A 16,236-nucleotide genomic window follows, 5' to 3' on the forward strand; every position below is an offset into this window, starting at 1 on the left:
GCCATGGGTGAAAGTTTGCCGGCATATGCCGGAAATTCCGTTTTTTTAGTATGTGTAATACAGTGGAACCTCCCGATTACGACACCTCCGAATAGCGACAACCTCCTGATAACGACATTGACCCGTGGTCCCGATTTTTTTCTATTTAAGATCAGTTAAAAAAACCTCCAAATAACGACGCACTTTTTGATAAAACCTCCGAATAACATCATTTTGGCGATTTTCGGCAGTTTTCGTAGATATCTGATACTAACAATACCGAGTATTAGTACTCAGTTTATAAAAACGATTCCTGCTTGAACCAGTGAGAACGCAGCTTTTGAAACCAATGAGAACGCAGCTTTTTTTGACGAATCTTGGCTGGTATGCATTAATAAAAACCAAGGTATAAATGTAAGTGTAAGCAAGTAAACACAAAATCTTGGAAAATGTGATATTATGTGGTGATAGAAGTAGTAGTAGTAGTGTTTTTGTGGGAGGAGGAGGAGGAATTTTATCTAACTCGCAGCGTCCGAATTACCTGTTTTTGTTTGTTTTGAAGGGTTTTACAGCGCTTGTGACACATCTATGTCATATCAGCGCCAGTAAAAAGGAAGAAAATTGGATAGTAAAAAACATTCTAGATTTACAATTGAAATGACATAAGAAAAAGTTAGACAAAGGGGAATGGTTTAAATAGGGAACAGATGTAGATTCCAGGAGCACACTATCAGTGTGCTCAGTTCAGATCACCTAAAAGTCTCATCCAGACACACGCACAAGAACCCTCTAAGAGGAATACACTACAATGTTTTGCTTGTTTTGTCAATGTTAATAAAAACTGGTCCAGCGGGCCTTACCACGCCCACTTTGTCCGCCATCTTGGAAACCTCTAAATAACGACACCTCCGGATAACGATATTAAAACTCGGTCCCGTGGCATGTCGTTATCAGGAGGTTCCACTGTAATTGCTTTCCGGCATTTTGACTCTTCTGCTGGCTTTATCATTGTTGCACCACAGGAACCGAGGAAAGTTGACTTTGAATACGAGGAAATGTGTAGACTATTTAATAATCTTTCAAAGGTGACAATTGAACACATGTGTACACTTTTCTTTCATCATATATTTGATCTGTTTACACATCAGCTGATGAGCCACACTTTGTACTATATTTATCTTTTCAGTTGGTTATTAAACGCTGGTTTTCACTATAACCTTTCACGCCACTTTTGAAAATTTGCATTGAATTATGCATATAAGCTTATTTTATACTTCATGTGGTCTCAGATCCCATTTAAGCTTCTACTTCTTGTTAAATAGAACTTGTCAAGTTAAAATAAAATAGAACCAACATCTTTGACAATGAAGCCTTCAATCAAGGACTGTATAGCCATTAAACATAAACGTAAATGGTATTTTCCCTTTATAATACAACTGAAAATACTTTATTTTGATTGTTTACATTTATAATATTTTTTTCTTTAATATTTTGTATGAGTCTAATTTTTAAAATAGAGCATCATCACTACAACAACCTATACCAACACTGACATCAAAACAAGTACCATGGTTGAGGTCTCTTGATCACTTGTTTGGGGTGTTTCGAATTGTAATAGCCCTTGGTATTGCAATTTCTGAGCCTTTTACTACACAAATTTAAAATGTGGCTTGTCTTGGTGTCTCCATAAACCAGTTAATAATACTGTAATCATTAGAGATTGCTTCGAATGAGTGTTTAAATGACGAAGATCATTTTGCTTTGGGTTTGGTGTTAGCTTTTATGTAAATTTTGTTTTCAATCATGCAGACAAAATACTTTATTTTTTTTTTTTTTTGCTTAAATAAAAACACATTTAGGGTCATAGAATTAAATGTACTTTTCACTCTAGGAAGGTTGGCACTCAACCGGCGAGTCGTAGATCGCAAAAAATTAAATTAGCACATTTTCAGGCAAACCGGCTTCACCGGTCTGTCTTTCAGGCAATTTGATCCCCGCTAACTTTCACCCATGGTAACAGCCTTTCTTTTCACTCTTTGTCAAGCAGGTGTTGAAAAAATGGACATACATATGAAACGATATCAAGAGACCAGGCGTTTTGAGTGATTAATCTAATGAGAAAAACTCTGTTCCATTAGAAAAGTGGGCACTTGGGCGAAATGAGCATTCATTGAGTGGAATTTTAAAAATAAAAACCGCTAATATAATAAAATAAAAACAAATGAATCCAATATTTTGAAGGACATTTTATTTTAAAAATCAATAGCTTCATGAAATAAATTACTAAATGAGAATCCAATCACTTATCCAGTCTACATATTGGATTGTCATACACCATTTTCAGGTTGACCTTTGGACCTACAAGATCTCGGATGTTGTCAATTCCATACTTGATCATCGTCGGCCTGAAATATTGTGAGAAGAAAATGATTGAAATAATTCCATCCACGTCTCAGTGACAGAATTATGTTCAGATTTAACACATTCCTTACAAAAGAAGAAAACCTTCAAATTTAGGATTATATGATGAAACCTTAATATGAGTCAGGAACCAGGGCATGGTTGTTTAACCAGTTGGTGATACGAATATGATTCTTAAATCGATAACATTATTAAATTTGGTCACTAGCTTGATTGTTAAATCCATAAATCGCTGAACTAAAATGTCCAAAATTAAATACCAGACAATATAACTTTCTATCCGTCTATGTAGATCTAATCAGAGAGTCAGACAGACAGGTAGGTAGATGGAATGATAATACGTGCAAAGATAATTTTCATCAACTTCTACAGTACTGTGTTCATGCATTTGCAATCTTCGGGGGAGCAAGAAATAGTACTCTAGAAGTTGACGAAATTACACTTCCGTGAGAAAGTACCATACATGAAAATAACAAGAAAAAATCAGCTTACCTTGACCAGGGAGGCAGGCTGATCTTTTCTTATGTTTATCTCTCAACTTTGTCTGGCACTGTTTCATTACACATCTTTTCAGATTTTTATCTTACGTCAGTCAGTGTCTGCTCCCTAATTTATGACTTTCATAAACCATGATACGTCCAACCTACCTTTCAAGGGAAAGGCCCCAGGCAATCACAGTGACATCGTTTGGCAATCCCATAGGAAGTAACATCTCGGGTCTGAACACACCAGAGTTGCCAATTTCCACCCACTTCTTTAAACCTGGATAGTGGAATATATTTTTAAATTAGCAACGATGATAGGTGGTGATATGTTTTGTTTGTTTTTGTTCTTTGGAATTTTTTTGCTGCTTGCATTCTTGTCAGTTTTTTTAAAAAGTTAAAAGACTTAGATGAAATATTCACGTGTCCACTGCTCAAGACTGACCAATAGCTACTCTGTAGGAGCAGGGCTATAGGCCTATTTTCAATATTGGCTTGCCATAAAGATAAATCGATATTCAGGATATTTTGCTGTAATATAACTATCAAAAATTGTAAGTAACTAAATTTAATAACCAAATGCTGCCAATTGGGCATTAGAACAAGCGCTAAGGTACATAGTCAGTACTGTCTAAAAGCCCATTGGTCACTACTGATCAATAGCCTTTTTACCACAACATAATACTGTTTTGAGATTATTATTTTTCCACATTACCAGAAATAATGCCAGTGGTACGCTTATTTGATTTTAGGGATACAATGGTGCCTTTGACATTTTCCAGTCATATCAGCACCTAAAATTTAAAGTAAGTTGGAATAGGAAGTTAAAAAATTATAGGTCTGCACTTACAGGCTCACAAGAAAAAGTAAGACAATAGTTATTACATTTAAAAAGTAACAAGGAACAGAGGTAGGTTCCAACAGTCATCTGTCTGTGTGTCTAGCTTGAGACCAACTGAAGTTTGATCCAGACATGAGCACGAGAGAGAGCGCAAGTGATGAAAAGAAGGTGTGTGGGTGAGAGAGAGAGAGTGAAGACGCAAGAGAAAGAGAGAGGGGAGGGGGAAGCACAGAGGGAGAGGATGGATACTTTGGTGAAAGCCAACTCGCTGTGGGCATTATATATTAAATCTATACTCAGATTTCTCATCATACTCGGGAGTAAATTATCTTTGTCAAAAAGAAAAGTGAAATTACGGGAACAGGACTAAAGCGTCATGTTTCGTCATACTTGTTAAATGTTGCTTTTGGGACCCCATGTCGAGAGCAGTGAGCATAGTTGGTGGATAACGATCTATATGAAAGCTAAGAATATTTTAAAAAAGAAATAAAATACCTTCGTGATAACTGAAGATTTCCATGCTTGGTTCAGTGTATGGGTTGTAAGCAGGCTTGAATCTCAACTTCGTTATTCCTAAATTAAAACATGAAAGTCAAATAATCAGCAAAGTGAATGATGAAAGAGGAATATGAATGTCTTCGTCATAGGAATTGTAGGAAAAATACATAGCCAAGTCTCTGGCCCAATTTCGGGCAGGCGGCAATTGATGAGAATAAATATGAAAATTGCATTCTTTATAATTGGTATCAAACGGATGCTAGCAGATTACAATTTATCTTTTAATGACAATAACAATAAACATGCATTTTTATAACAGTAGATAAAACAAAAGGAGCGAAAGGAAAAGGAAATTAAGAAATCATTTATTTTTGTATTTTTCTTATTTACTTAAGCAGTCTCACTATCTGACAACAGTTGCCCCATAAGTAAAAACAGCACCTTCTACATTATTATAAAGATTAGGAATTCCTACCCAATTTCTTGAAGAACGCATTGATGGTTCCCATCAAGTCGCCCAGAGTAAGACCTCTGTCAGCGACAACTCCCTCAATTTGCTGAAATTCTGCCAGATGAGTGGCATCAAGATTTTCATTACGGAACACTCGGTCAATGGAGAAATATTTTACTGGTCGGAACTCTTCCTGCAAGTAAGAGGGGAACAAAAAAACTTGAGCATTTACACAGCACATTATCCACTAAAAATGCTCGAAGCGCTTTACAAGCCAATGACATCAATTAACGAGTAGGACGAAACATGATGCCTGTTAGGCGATATTACAATCAATTTTTTACAGAGACAACGCTGTTAATAGTCTTGATTCTAGACGATGAGAGAATGTGAGTAAAGAGCCTTTTGTAAGGACTTAAATATGTGCTGCTTAGAGGACTCGAATCCTGGACCTTCCGGTCCAAAGACGAGTGACCCACTACTAGACCTAATAGCCGCACAATAAATTTGTATGATATGACCTGTTCTAATTTCCAACATCCTATCCTATCCACTTGATGCCAGGTGGCACATTTGGTCTACTATTGTAAAGCAATTACTATCAAAAAGGAAAAGATGAGTGTTAAAGACATGCAAATATTGGTACATATTAAAATGATCTGTGTACATAAATGAATATTACAGCTTGGAAACACAAAAGATTAAACACGAAATGTTTGGGGAACAAAAGTCGCCTTAGACCAATAACAAAACCAATAAAAATGGTTTAAACTACATTCACCGTTATTATAGTGATATATATAATAAAGATAAAGCTTGATTAGGTAATCACACACAGTACTAAGATGGTCCCCACTGGGAAAGAGAAAGAGACAAACCATTGGGCACCTGGAGGACAGTTGAAGAGGAGATGAAAACGGCTGGAAAGGTTTGAGGTGAACTGATTGGCCCAGGACAGAGAAGCCTGGAAGAGTTTTGTTGGTGCTTTATGTTCCACCAAGGAACCAAGAGGATAAGTAAGGTAATCACTAAAGCTCCAGTGTCCCTCACCTCTTGGGCAAGCTTGTACAACATTCTGGTACTGACAGCTGTGGTGTGTGTCCTCAGGATGTTCTTTTCTGCTTCCTCCAGTTTCCAGTCATACTTATAACTGTAATAAAATTAATATAAAACCTTAAAGACTATGATTTATTTGAAAAGAATTTTTTTAATGAAAATTTTTTTTTTTAATCCACTGGTCCAGTGACCTGGTACATCTGGATGTTTATCCGCATACTTGTAGGCTTGTTTGTGTGACTGTGTAGGTGTGTTACATTGATGAATTCAATCTTAACTATTTGAAAAATATACATTCTATTAGTATTAGATTCATACCAGACAACCTTTATAAAATATCTTGAAGAAAATAAGATTGAGTGAAAGAATGATCTGTTTTAAAACTTGGTTTCTCCAGATACTTGCATTTACATCTATCAACATCAATTATGATCATGAAATGGGTAGCATGTGATAATTATCTATAGTCGTTATGAGGAAACTTGACACAGCAGTATGATTTTGCATAGTGCTCAAAAGATGCCTAGTTCGAATCCCTATTGTGCTGTGTGGCCTTAAAAAAGCTGCATCACCCTAGCTCACTTTTGGGCGCTACAATGCGGCTGACCTTTGGGCTATTGCAGTCCTTCTTTAGAAAAGACGCTAAAGGAAAATTGCCCTTCTGGATAAAGAAAGGGAACGTAACTTATTTTTAAAAACCAACAACTTATAAAATGATTTACCCTTGTGAACCATAGCCTCCATGAGTGTGAACTTCCTTGACCCGTTCCAAGTAGTCCATGGGGAAAGCACTGGCTGTTTTAGGTTCTGTGGAAAAAAGAATATAATGGAAGCAATTCAGGATAATTTTTTTTCTCCCCAATTGGAACAATGATGATGATGTTAATGTTTTACCAGTGGTAGTACTGCTCACAGTAAAGCTCTGGAGCAGGCCTTGGTGTTGATACTGAGGGTGGTGATAAACAATATTACAATGGTGGTAATGGTAATGGTAGTAGAATTATATAGCGCCCTCAGGCCTGATTCTCAAGGGGACAGCATGGCTAAGTGGTACAGTCTTTGCTTCGTACCCAAAAGGTACAGAGTTCAATTACCCGCCTCGTTCTGTGGCCTTGAGCAAGTCACCTCGCCCTCGCTCACTACGGCTGACGCCTGGGTTATTCCAGTCTTCCCTTGGAATAGACCGTAAAGACAAATTTCCCCTTGGGGATGAATAAAGGGAATTTTATTTTATTTATTTATTAAGGTAATAATATGTTGTCCTGGTTGTCGGAATGAACATGTGGTGATGATTGTTGTAGTAATGATGGTAAGGCCTTACTAGTAGTGGTGGCGCTAAAGATAAAGATAATGTGGTGAGTTGATGGACATACTGATAATGTTGTGGCTGTTATGGTGGTTGTGTTGAATTTGAGATGTCAGAGGTCGAAGCTATACAGCCATACTTTGAAAATAAAATACAAGTTTTTAAAAATTCGATCAGAAAACTCGTCCTTCAAATATCAACGGACTAAAATTACCCTCACCTTGTCAAAAACTCTCAAACAGGGGACTTCCTTGAAGACTTCAGTGAAGCCCCAGGTTTAAGTTTTTTTTGACAAGATGAGGGTCATTGTAATTGATCAGTATTTGAAGGACAAATTTTCTGGCCAAATTTTAAAAAACATGCTTTTTTAGAGTATGGCATTATAGTATTAGTATTACTCTTGTGTTTGTTTGTTTGTTTTTAAGGGTTTTACGGCACTTGCAACACATTTAGGTTATATCAGCGCCAGTAAAAAGGAAGAAAATGTGATAGTAAAAAGTTCTAGAATTACAAATAAAGCACCCAAGAAAAAGTAAGACATAGGGGAACTGGGAACAAATAGGGATCAGATGTAGATTCCAAGAACACACTATCAAAGTACTTAGTTTGAGACCACCTATAAGTCTCATCCGGACACAAACACAAAATCCAACAAAGAGGAATACACTCAAATGCTTACATTATACATTCAAAATAACAAATATAACAATACATAACAGAGAGATGATTTACAGGGAAAAAAATATCATCTCCCAAGACAATAACTATGCATTTGACTGTTTCCCTCCCAGCTAGGACTCCGGCCAGTGCAGGGACAAAACCAAGTAATCTCATTCCAAGACATATTCAGAAAGCATGTTGGAAAACAGATATAAGGGGATAGAAGACACAATATGGGAGGCCAGGAACCCCACCCAGACTCTTGTGTTGGGAGATGTTGGAGGTAATAGTGATGATGTGATGGTGGTGGTGGTTGAAGTGATAATACTATTCTGGTATTGAAGGTAGTGGTGATGATGACAATAATGTGATGGCATTAGTGATAGTGGTGTTGGATTCAGTCCATTTGTAAATCTATCATTTACATTGATCATTAATTATATCATCAATACGAGAGCTCCCAGCATAAAATTCACTCCAATTTTTTTCCCTTCAAAATATTGAATTACAGCTGGATAAAAACTGTTTGTAATGAAGTATATTAGAAGAGAGATTGAAATATTTACCGGAAATGAAGAAAGTGTCATGTGCGTCTCTAGCGGGATGTTGCTGAGGCTGGAAAAGGGCATCAAAATTCCAGAAACTTGATTCTATATAATTGTTTGTTGGCATCTCCGTAAATCTGGAAATGATACACAATATTTTTGATCCCTTAAACTTCAACACTTTGAACAAAGTTTTTGATTCTCAACTAACAGGAATTAATCATTTTGTCAAAAATATAACAATCTGGTCCTCCAGAAAAATGTGGATCATGCAGCGTAATGGCTCTGTGAAGGACAACTAGCAGATTCAGCTATCCAATGCTGGATGGAAAGGGAAGTCAGAAAAAAAAATCTCGACTTCACCAGGGAAAGATATGAACTGAATATTGGAACTTCGATATAGATAAGACACAGATAAATACAATTAAAAGGATAAAATGCAACAACAATTGAATCAAAACCTACCCCATTTCCAAGAAAATTTGCCTGTATTGTTCACGAACTTTAAGCAGAGGGTGTAAATGGCCAGTGGCTGCAGGCGTGCCCATTGCGTTGAAGTTGTAAGGTTTGAATGTGGCCGTCTTCCAACTACCACTTGAAATCATCTCTGGGGTTAAATCCACCACAGCTTTGCTTATGGTAGTCGTAAAAGTCTCTCCTTTTGTCAAGTTGAAGCTAATCTCTTTGCTAGAAACGACAAATATACAAGGATAAAACATTAACACAAATGAATGATTTCAAAATTATCAAGTAATTGTCTCACTCATATCAACATTTAAAGTTAATAATTTATAAAAAGGAACAAAAACAAAATAAAATTAAATTAAAAAAACAAATCCTTTAAACTAATATAATAATGTATTTGTAGTTGGCTCTAATCAAGAGGCCTATAAGCCTGTACTCGTAGGCCAATATATAAATCAGAATAAAATGAAGTGAGAAGTTACTATTTAAATTGACAGAGCTTGTGTTAGAGCCCAGACACATGGCAGTTATAGAGGGAAGCTCTTCATAACTTTTGAGGTCAGAACGTGACAATAATGATTAAAAAGCATAGATCATTAAAAAATATTGGAGTTTACATAAGATAATCTATAAATTTCACTGTTTAAATTTTTTTTTTTAATGTTCGTCCTTGTCATACAAAATAAAGTGACTCAGCCAAATGTGCTCCTTCTTGACAAAAGTAAGAAATGAATACAGAAAAACAAAGAAGACTAAATATAAATTTCATATGTATGAAATTTGTTAAGAAAACATGAGGATCTAAATAACCACTAAATTAGTAAGCTGTAGGAAATATACAGAAGTAATCTAGCAACAAAATAAATTCATTGAGAATATCATTCAAAAAACAACTCTTACACTTCAGCAATGAGTTTTCTTTTCTTGAACTCAGTCTTTTGAGCTTCTGTCACTTCATCAAATTTCATTTGTGACAGTTTCTCGATGCAGTGATGAACAGTGTCATCAACAGATTCAACCTGAAACAAACAAATTATTTTGTAAATGTATCCAAATATTCATCATCAAACACACTCTTATGAAACAATACAACAACAGAAAAGCATTTCTAATGTCAATTGCTATATGAATCTTAATAGAAATGATAAAAGAACAACAACCCCCCCCCCCACCAAAAAAAAACAACCCAAAACAAACAAACAAAAAACAAAACAACAAACAAACGAAAAAACAAAACAAAACAAGCAAACTAAATCTTCACCAAATAAACCAACTGACTCAGTCAGACCGAGTAATACCATCACTGTACAAATAAAAAAAAAAGGACAAGAACGGTACAATTTTTCAATCAAGAACAAACAAAAAATGATGCTTTATTCGAATGATCTGATTGTGATGGCATTTTTTGTGTATATAATTTTACTGACTAATTAAAATGTTTGCCAGTTAATTGGAACAATTTGAGAAGTTCATTAACCGTCAAGAATTTTTCTCTCAGAGAAACCTAAAAACATGAATATACCCATTGAAAGGAATAAGAACAGAGTTGTCTCGTGTCTTCAAATGAACATAAAACTGTATTCAATCGCATTGACTCTGTCACTACCCATCCCCTTTAACATGATATTATATAAAATTTTAGCCATTTGGTTCGCAACAAATGATTCATGAGAGTGCAGACAATCATGCATTGGTTGATTTACTTTTGATAAGGCATGCCGCATTGATTAAAATTGTGTAATGTATTGCAGATTATTGTTGAACAGGATTCATGAGCCATTGCTTTATTTGGCCTCTTTTTGAGGTATTGGTGTAGTGACAACTCCATATGAATGTGAAGTTATAAGATAGGGGGTTCACAATCTCTTTCATCTACCATGATGACTACACACAAGTAATGTTAAATATAGCGATGAATGAAAAATAAAATTTTAGACAAATAGAAGGATGTTCTGTATTTTACTAAAGTATGAATATAGAGCCACTGAAAATCTGTAGCCTTGATAGGCTGTTCCAATGAAAGACACATACGGAATTGGTTAATTGATTAATTCTGATTAAGAGGCTTGCACAAAATAATATACATATCACTCAAAATACTATTATGCATTTGTGAGAACAATTTACCTTTTTGAAAACTCTAGGTCCACCCTGAGCAGCTTTATCTACTCTTATCCATCCAGAAGACATGGCTTTGCTGAATCCAACCTTAGCATTTGGAACCTTCGACTGTGGGAAGTAAAAGATCGATCAATTATGAAATCAATAACAAGAGATGATAAATAACGAGAAAAATAGGTAAAAGATAAAAAAACAAAAAAAAACCTAACTATTTTTATTCTAGCAAAGCTCAACACAACAGCTGAGTTTAACCATGGCCTTCGTAAAGTTATGGCCTGATACTGACCAAAAAATGATGTCAAAATGCCAGTCTTTTGCCACAAAATAAAACCAATCGTGAGTTGTATTCAATAGTTCAGCCAATGAAATAACTTGTTTCCATGAGCTCTACTAATGATAACTCACTAGATGGTGCAAAAACCAAATAATGATGTCAAACTGCCAGTCCTTTTGGATTTCAGTATCAGGCTATAACATAACGATGGCTACGGTTTAACCCACTTGCATTCTCATGCATGGCCCATTAAACAAATTAATTTAATTATCAATTATGCTCAATTCTAAGTAGAATTACAATGTACTACTTTTAACAACTCTGTGATGCTTATTGTCATAAGGTGGAAAACACAACTAGGACTGAAAAAGCAATTTTCGCATGTCCAACCCAATAAATCAAAATCTGTTATAGATTTGGTGACAATGGTTGCTGTTTTTGATAGATCAACTCTTCCAGGTGCAGAAAATGGCCTCTTTATAAACATCCCAAAAGATGAACTTGCACCGAAATCTAACCCTATAAACTTGACCACATTCAAATCTTATAATCATTCATTCAGATTCATTGCCTTACCATGAGCTCAGACTGCAATAGGCCATCTTCTGGAATGGCATTGTATACAACAGCTTCATGACTTCCATTTTTTAGAACTGTTAATCCTTCATCGGTCAATTCCAATCGCTTGGCTTGCTGCTGTTCAACTGTGACAATCTGTGCGATAAAAAAGATTAAATATATAAGTAGACTGATGATCTTTTCAAAACGAGGTCAATCAAATAGTGTGAATGCAAATTGGATCAAGGAACTGGATACCTTGTTAAATTGACCAACCAGTAGAGCAGTTATTTAACTAATTATTCAACATATTATATAGCTTATTATCCAGATAGGTAGTTTTTCCTCAGATGATTAACAAAACTATTCTAATTGGAATGTGGAATTAGACAACTGGAATGTAGTTTATTGGATTGTAGTTGACTGAATTTAGGGTTGTGGAATGTGGGCTTTCAAATCTGATAACTAACTAGTTAATCACTTTTTTCGCAAAGCAAAGTATGATGTACTGTAATCCGTTTACTTGAGAAGCACAGATTTGCCCAGCACTGCAGATTAATAATAAATAAGATAAAATAAAATTCCCTTTATTCATCCCCATGGGGAAATTTGTCTTTAGGGTCTATTTCAAGGGAAGACTGGAATAACCCAGGCATCAGCTGCGGCGCAGCCCCGCAAAGTGAGCCAGGGCGAGGAGACTTGCTAAAGGCCACATATTAGAAGGGCAGGTAGTCATAATCAGTAAAAAGCATTGTGCATGAAGTGTGTTCTGAAGAGGCACACCAATGAAAATAAAAAATAACGTTTTGTTGTTTTGGCATTTAGTTTGGATCAGAAGTGAGAAAGAATAATATGTTGAAGATAAAAAAGTTATATAAGAAATTCAAATGTAACTTTTGAAATTCATCCTGGATTATCAAGGTAGGGATGTTTTTTTTTTGGAGAAAGCAGAAGCAGTTTTAAATTCAAACAGCTTTTAAAGGTAGAATTATATTTTTTAATGGTCTAAATAGTGCATAAAGTTGGCACAAAGTGGCACTTCACTCACTCCCAGTCTCTGTCTACTTAGAGGTTGAGTCTCTAAGTCTAAAACCACCATAACTTTGGAACCGTTTATCCTACATCCAAAAGTAAGGTATCATATTAAATATTTTTAAGGCCTATCTATCCCAATCAAATTGAATTATTAATATTTACTTTTGAAAAAAATATCAGACTATCAAGCGTTATTGATATGTCGCAATAGACGCTGTGCATTCAAATCCCGACTCCGCTACTTAAAAAAAAAAAAGGCGTCTGTCTACAGAGTGCTGCAAATGATAAATGCCCCCCCCCCCTCCAACCACCGAGATTTTCTTTTCCATCCTCTTTCAGTGCTTTCTATAAAATATTGCAAATTGTAATATTGATCCCCACTCCGATCTCGTTTTGATAGTTATTTTCTTACCTGCTCACCTGGAGTTAAAGTGACATTTATTCGATGGCAAAAAGAAATGTATCTTAGACCAACCCCCCCCCAAAAAAAAAACCCCAAAAAACAAACAAAAACCGGCTTGTTTCTAATAATTTTATCGATTTAGATTTGCAATTGAAATACAGCCGTGCAGACATCTTTGAAAGTTTTGCCATAGCTTTAGATTTTCCAGATTTTATCTGTATCATGCAAAAGCAGCCAAATTAACAATCAAAAGTAGCTGAAATAGCATTCGTATTAAACTCTCTTTATGGACTAGAAAGCAGCACAGAACAATTTCAGGGATTTTTGGTTAGTTTTCCTCCAGGTATTCTGCCAAATGACAAAAATCTCAGATCAAGGGAAGTAATCCATATTTAGACTCTTATTTTTGTTTTAACCTTTACATTTTAAAATTAATTCTTTTAACATTAATTCTATCTTATATTTCTTAGATATAATTTGAAACATTTAATATAATTTAATTGGTCTTTTAAAGCATCTGTTGCGGACATTACCTATAGTAATTGATATTCTATACATCCTCATGGAAATGTCTTAACTGTCAAAATATTGCACAACAGTGGCACAGGCACATTGAAATAGTGGTGGAGTATATATTATAAGCGATCATTTCAATTTTATAGTTATGTATCATATATCCATGTATATTTGATATTATAATTGTTTTAGTATTATTATATAATATAACCAATGATAACGATGGCCAGAACATTTGATTTTGATTTATGATAGTAAGGGAATAGACAGGGTAGAGGCAGGATTCCTTAAACCAAACAAGAACATTCAGACACGAGGAAACAGCAAGAAACTGAAAAAAGAACGTTTTAAAACAAATGAAAGAAGGAACTTTTTTTCATCTAGAATTGTAAATAACTGGAATAAACTACAAGAAACCACAGTATCAGCAAAAAATTTGAATAAATTCAAAGCAGAGTTGGAGATAAGCTACACCCTTGGAAACAAGTTCAATTATAAAAATTGGTCCAATCATTAATAGATGAGGAGGAGCGAAGGAGACTACACCAAGTCTAAAAGCTCTAGCTCTATACAGAGGTATCCAGGTATCCAGGTATGATCACCATGCCATGGGTCTTCCCTAAGTGGTGCCTAGTATAAGTATGTGACTATATGGACGCTCTTCCAGCGCATGCCTGGCCTTTCCTTTTTGACAGACACTGGCATTAATAGTCTATTGCTATTGACAGACATTGACATGTCTAATGTCTGTCAATAGCGGCAAAGCCAGCCGTGTTGGATTGACTTGGATTGCATCAGTCATCAGTGGCATCTCAGTAATCAGGCACTTGCAAGAAGTAGCTCTCGCGAGTTGAAAACAGGCGAGGATTTCTGTTTCCGTTTTTGAGGGAAAAAAATTTATGAGTGATTTTAAATTGCTCATTCTTCTTTCTCAGTGGAATGAAATGGCATGTATTATATATCATTGGAAAGGGCATAAAATTCTACATACAATGATGCTAATATTATTATCTTTTTATATCATGATTTTGAGGAGAAATCTTTGTGTAAAGAGAGTATATGTGTTTAAACGCTTATAACTTTTAAACCAGAGATGGTCCTTCTTAATAAAAACAAGTCCTTCTGAGATACATATTAAAGTAGCTTCTCTAAAAATTTCAGAGCAAAATATGTTTGCACTCAAAAGTTAGAGCTCCCCAAAAAACAGTAATTGGCCTCGATTGTTTACAGAAGCTGCCATTTTCTTATACTGATTCACTTCCTGTCGTCTGCTGCGTTTGAGAGATAACTTCGTCAATCCACATCAAAACTTTACATCTTTATATCTTACAATATATTCCATTTATGGAAGTTATTTTTGTTTGAAATTATTTAATTAATTGGCGTTTTCATGTCCATGCATTCATTTTATAATTTACAATTCTCTTCCTTTTTTTTTCCGATTGATTTTTCACTGTTGATTTTGACGTTTTTCATCCTTTGACGGACGTCTGTCCAATTGAGGGGAACGGGGGAGCGGACGTTTTTAAAATCACCTATTTTCGATCATTTTAAACATTAATACACCACCTCAAACATTTATCAGTCCATATCTCTGCTTTTATGAGGTCTATTTTCATTTTGAATAGTTCAAAGTGAATAACTAAATGACGCCGATTCAGTGGTGTATTTGGTCTATCTACATGTGAATAAATATTTAATTGTCGACTTTTCCATAATTCCAATAGGTCATTCATTTGCATGTCGTGATCTATTTTTCCTTGATTTCAGCTGTTTCAGCTCTAAACTATACCTTTCTCTCTAAATAGATAATTATTTTTCTGTTTGCAATGTATTACAGAGATGTTGAATTACCACATGTAAAAATTTCAAAGTTGTATCTGAAGCCGTTTCTGAATTATACTTGATTATCCATTGTGTTGCTGTGTTTTGGTCACATATTTTCCTATAAGCTTCTATAGAGATTTTTCACCACATAAAAGGTCATAACTTTTTAACTAGTTGAGATAGAGCGATAATTTTTTCACTTTAATAAATGTTTCACTCCCCTTTATTTTTCTACGCTAAATTAATACCGATATCACTATTTTGAAAAATTCTTGCAAGTGCCTACAGTAATCAGTAGAAGTAGAAGTGATCTGACGTTGGTTTGTGAGTAAACTGTGAAGTGTAAACACTTACATTTCCCAGGGACTGGAGGCTCTTTACAGCACCAACAACTGATTGATGATTTTCTTTCCATTTTTGAGATAACTCCAGAGAATTAACCGAACCGGCATCTGCTATTGCCAGCAGTACTTTCTCTGCTAGATCGGCCATTCTGTTCTCGAGTCAATGATAATTTTCACACACAAAAGAATCCCTTTTCCAGTCTGATGTGACTCAAATGTTCTTTAAAGTTCATAAGACAAGATTTTAAACCACAACCTTATGATGAAATAAAGATTGTGTGTCCAGCCCACAGACTTCTGTGGTCCAGCCTCAAAGACTTAAGTTCAAAATAACTTATTTGAATCTAATTTCATGGAAATGAGATGCAAACTGATTAAATGGCAGATTAATATGTACATAAAAAACCCCAATAATATTTAAAATGATACCACACTGCTAGAAGCTCTGGAATGT

The 16,236-nt window shown here is 35.1% G+C and overlaps 1 protein-coding gene across 1 annotated transcript; it reads right to left on the reverse strand.

The window, feature by feature from the left end:
• Window positions 1-2,212: 2,212 nt before the first annotated feature.
• LOC144963151 (phenylalanine--tRNA ligase alpha subunit-like) lies at window positions 2,213-15,957 on the reverse strand. The gene is made up of 12 exons (XM_078896856.1): window positions 15,793-15,957; window positions 11,676-11,813; window positions 10,832-10,933; window positions 9,605-9,723; window positions 8,705-8,926; window positions 8,261-8,376; window positions 6,451-6,535; window positions 5,723-5,822; window positions 4,697-4,865; window positions 4,219-4,296; window positions 3,048-3,162; window positions 2,213-2,384 (listed from the first exon to the last, which is right to left on the reverse strand). Exons 1-12 carry the CDS (start codon window positions 15,928-15,930, stop codon window positions 2,279-2,281), a joined length of 1,488 nt encoding a protein of 495 aa, XP_078752982.1. The 5' UTR covers window positions 15,931-15,957; the 3' UTR covers window positions 2,213-2,278.
• Window positions 15,958-16,236: the final 279 nt, after the last annotated feature.

This window comes from Berghia stephanieae, chromosome 1 (assembly GCF_034508935.2).
Source record: "Berghia stephanieae isolate SIO BIC M18660-M18661 chromosome 1, UCSD_Bste_1.3, whole genome shotgun sequence".
Classification (NCBI taxonomy): domain Eukaryota; kingdom Metazoa; phylum Mollusca; class Gastropoda; order Nudibranchia; family Aeolidiidae; genus Berghia; species Berghia stephanieae.

Coding starts and splice junctions, on each gene's coding strand:
- LOC144963151 (XM_078896856.1), bottom strand. CDS start 15,930: ATGGCCGATCTAGCAGAGAAAGTACTGCTGGCAATAGCAGATGCCGGT. Junction 6,536..8,260: donor TGACACTTTCTTCATTTCCG/GTAAATATTTCA, acceptor TTTTTTCCACAG/AACCTAAAACAGCCAGTGCT. Junction 4,866..5,722: donor TGTACAAGCTTGCCCAAGAG/GTGAGGGACACT, acceptor TCTTACTTGCAG/GAAGAGTTCCGACCAGTAAA.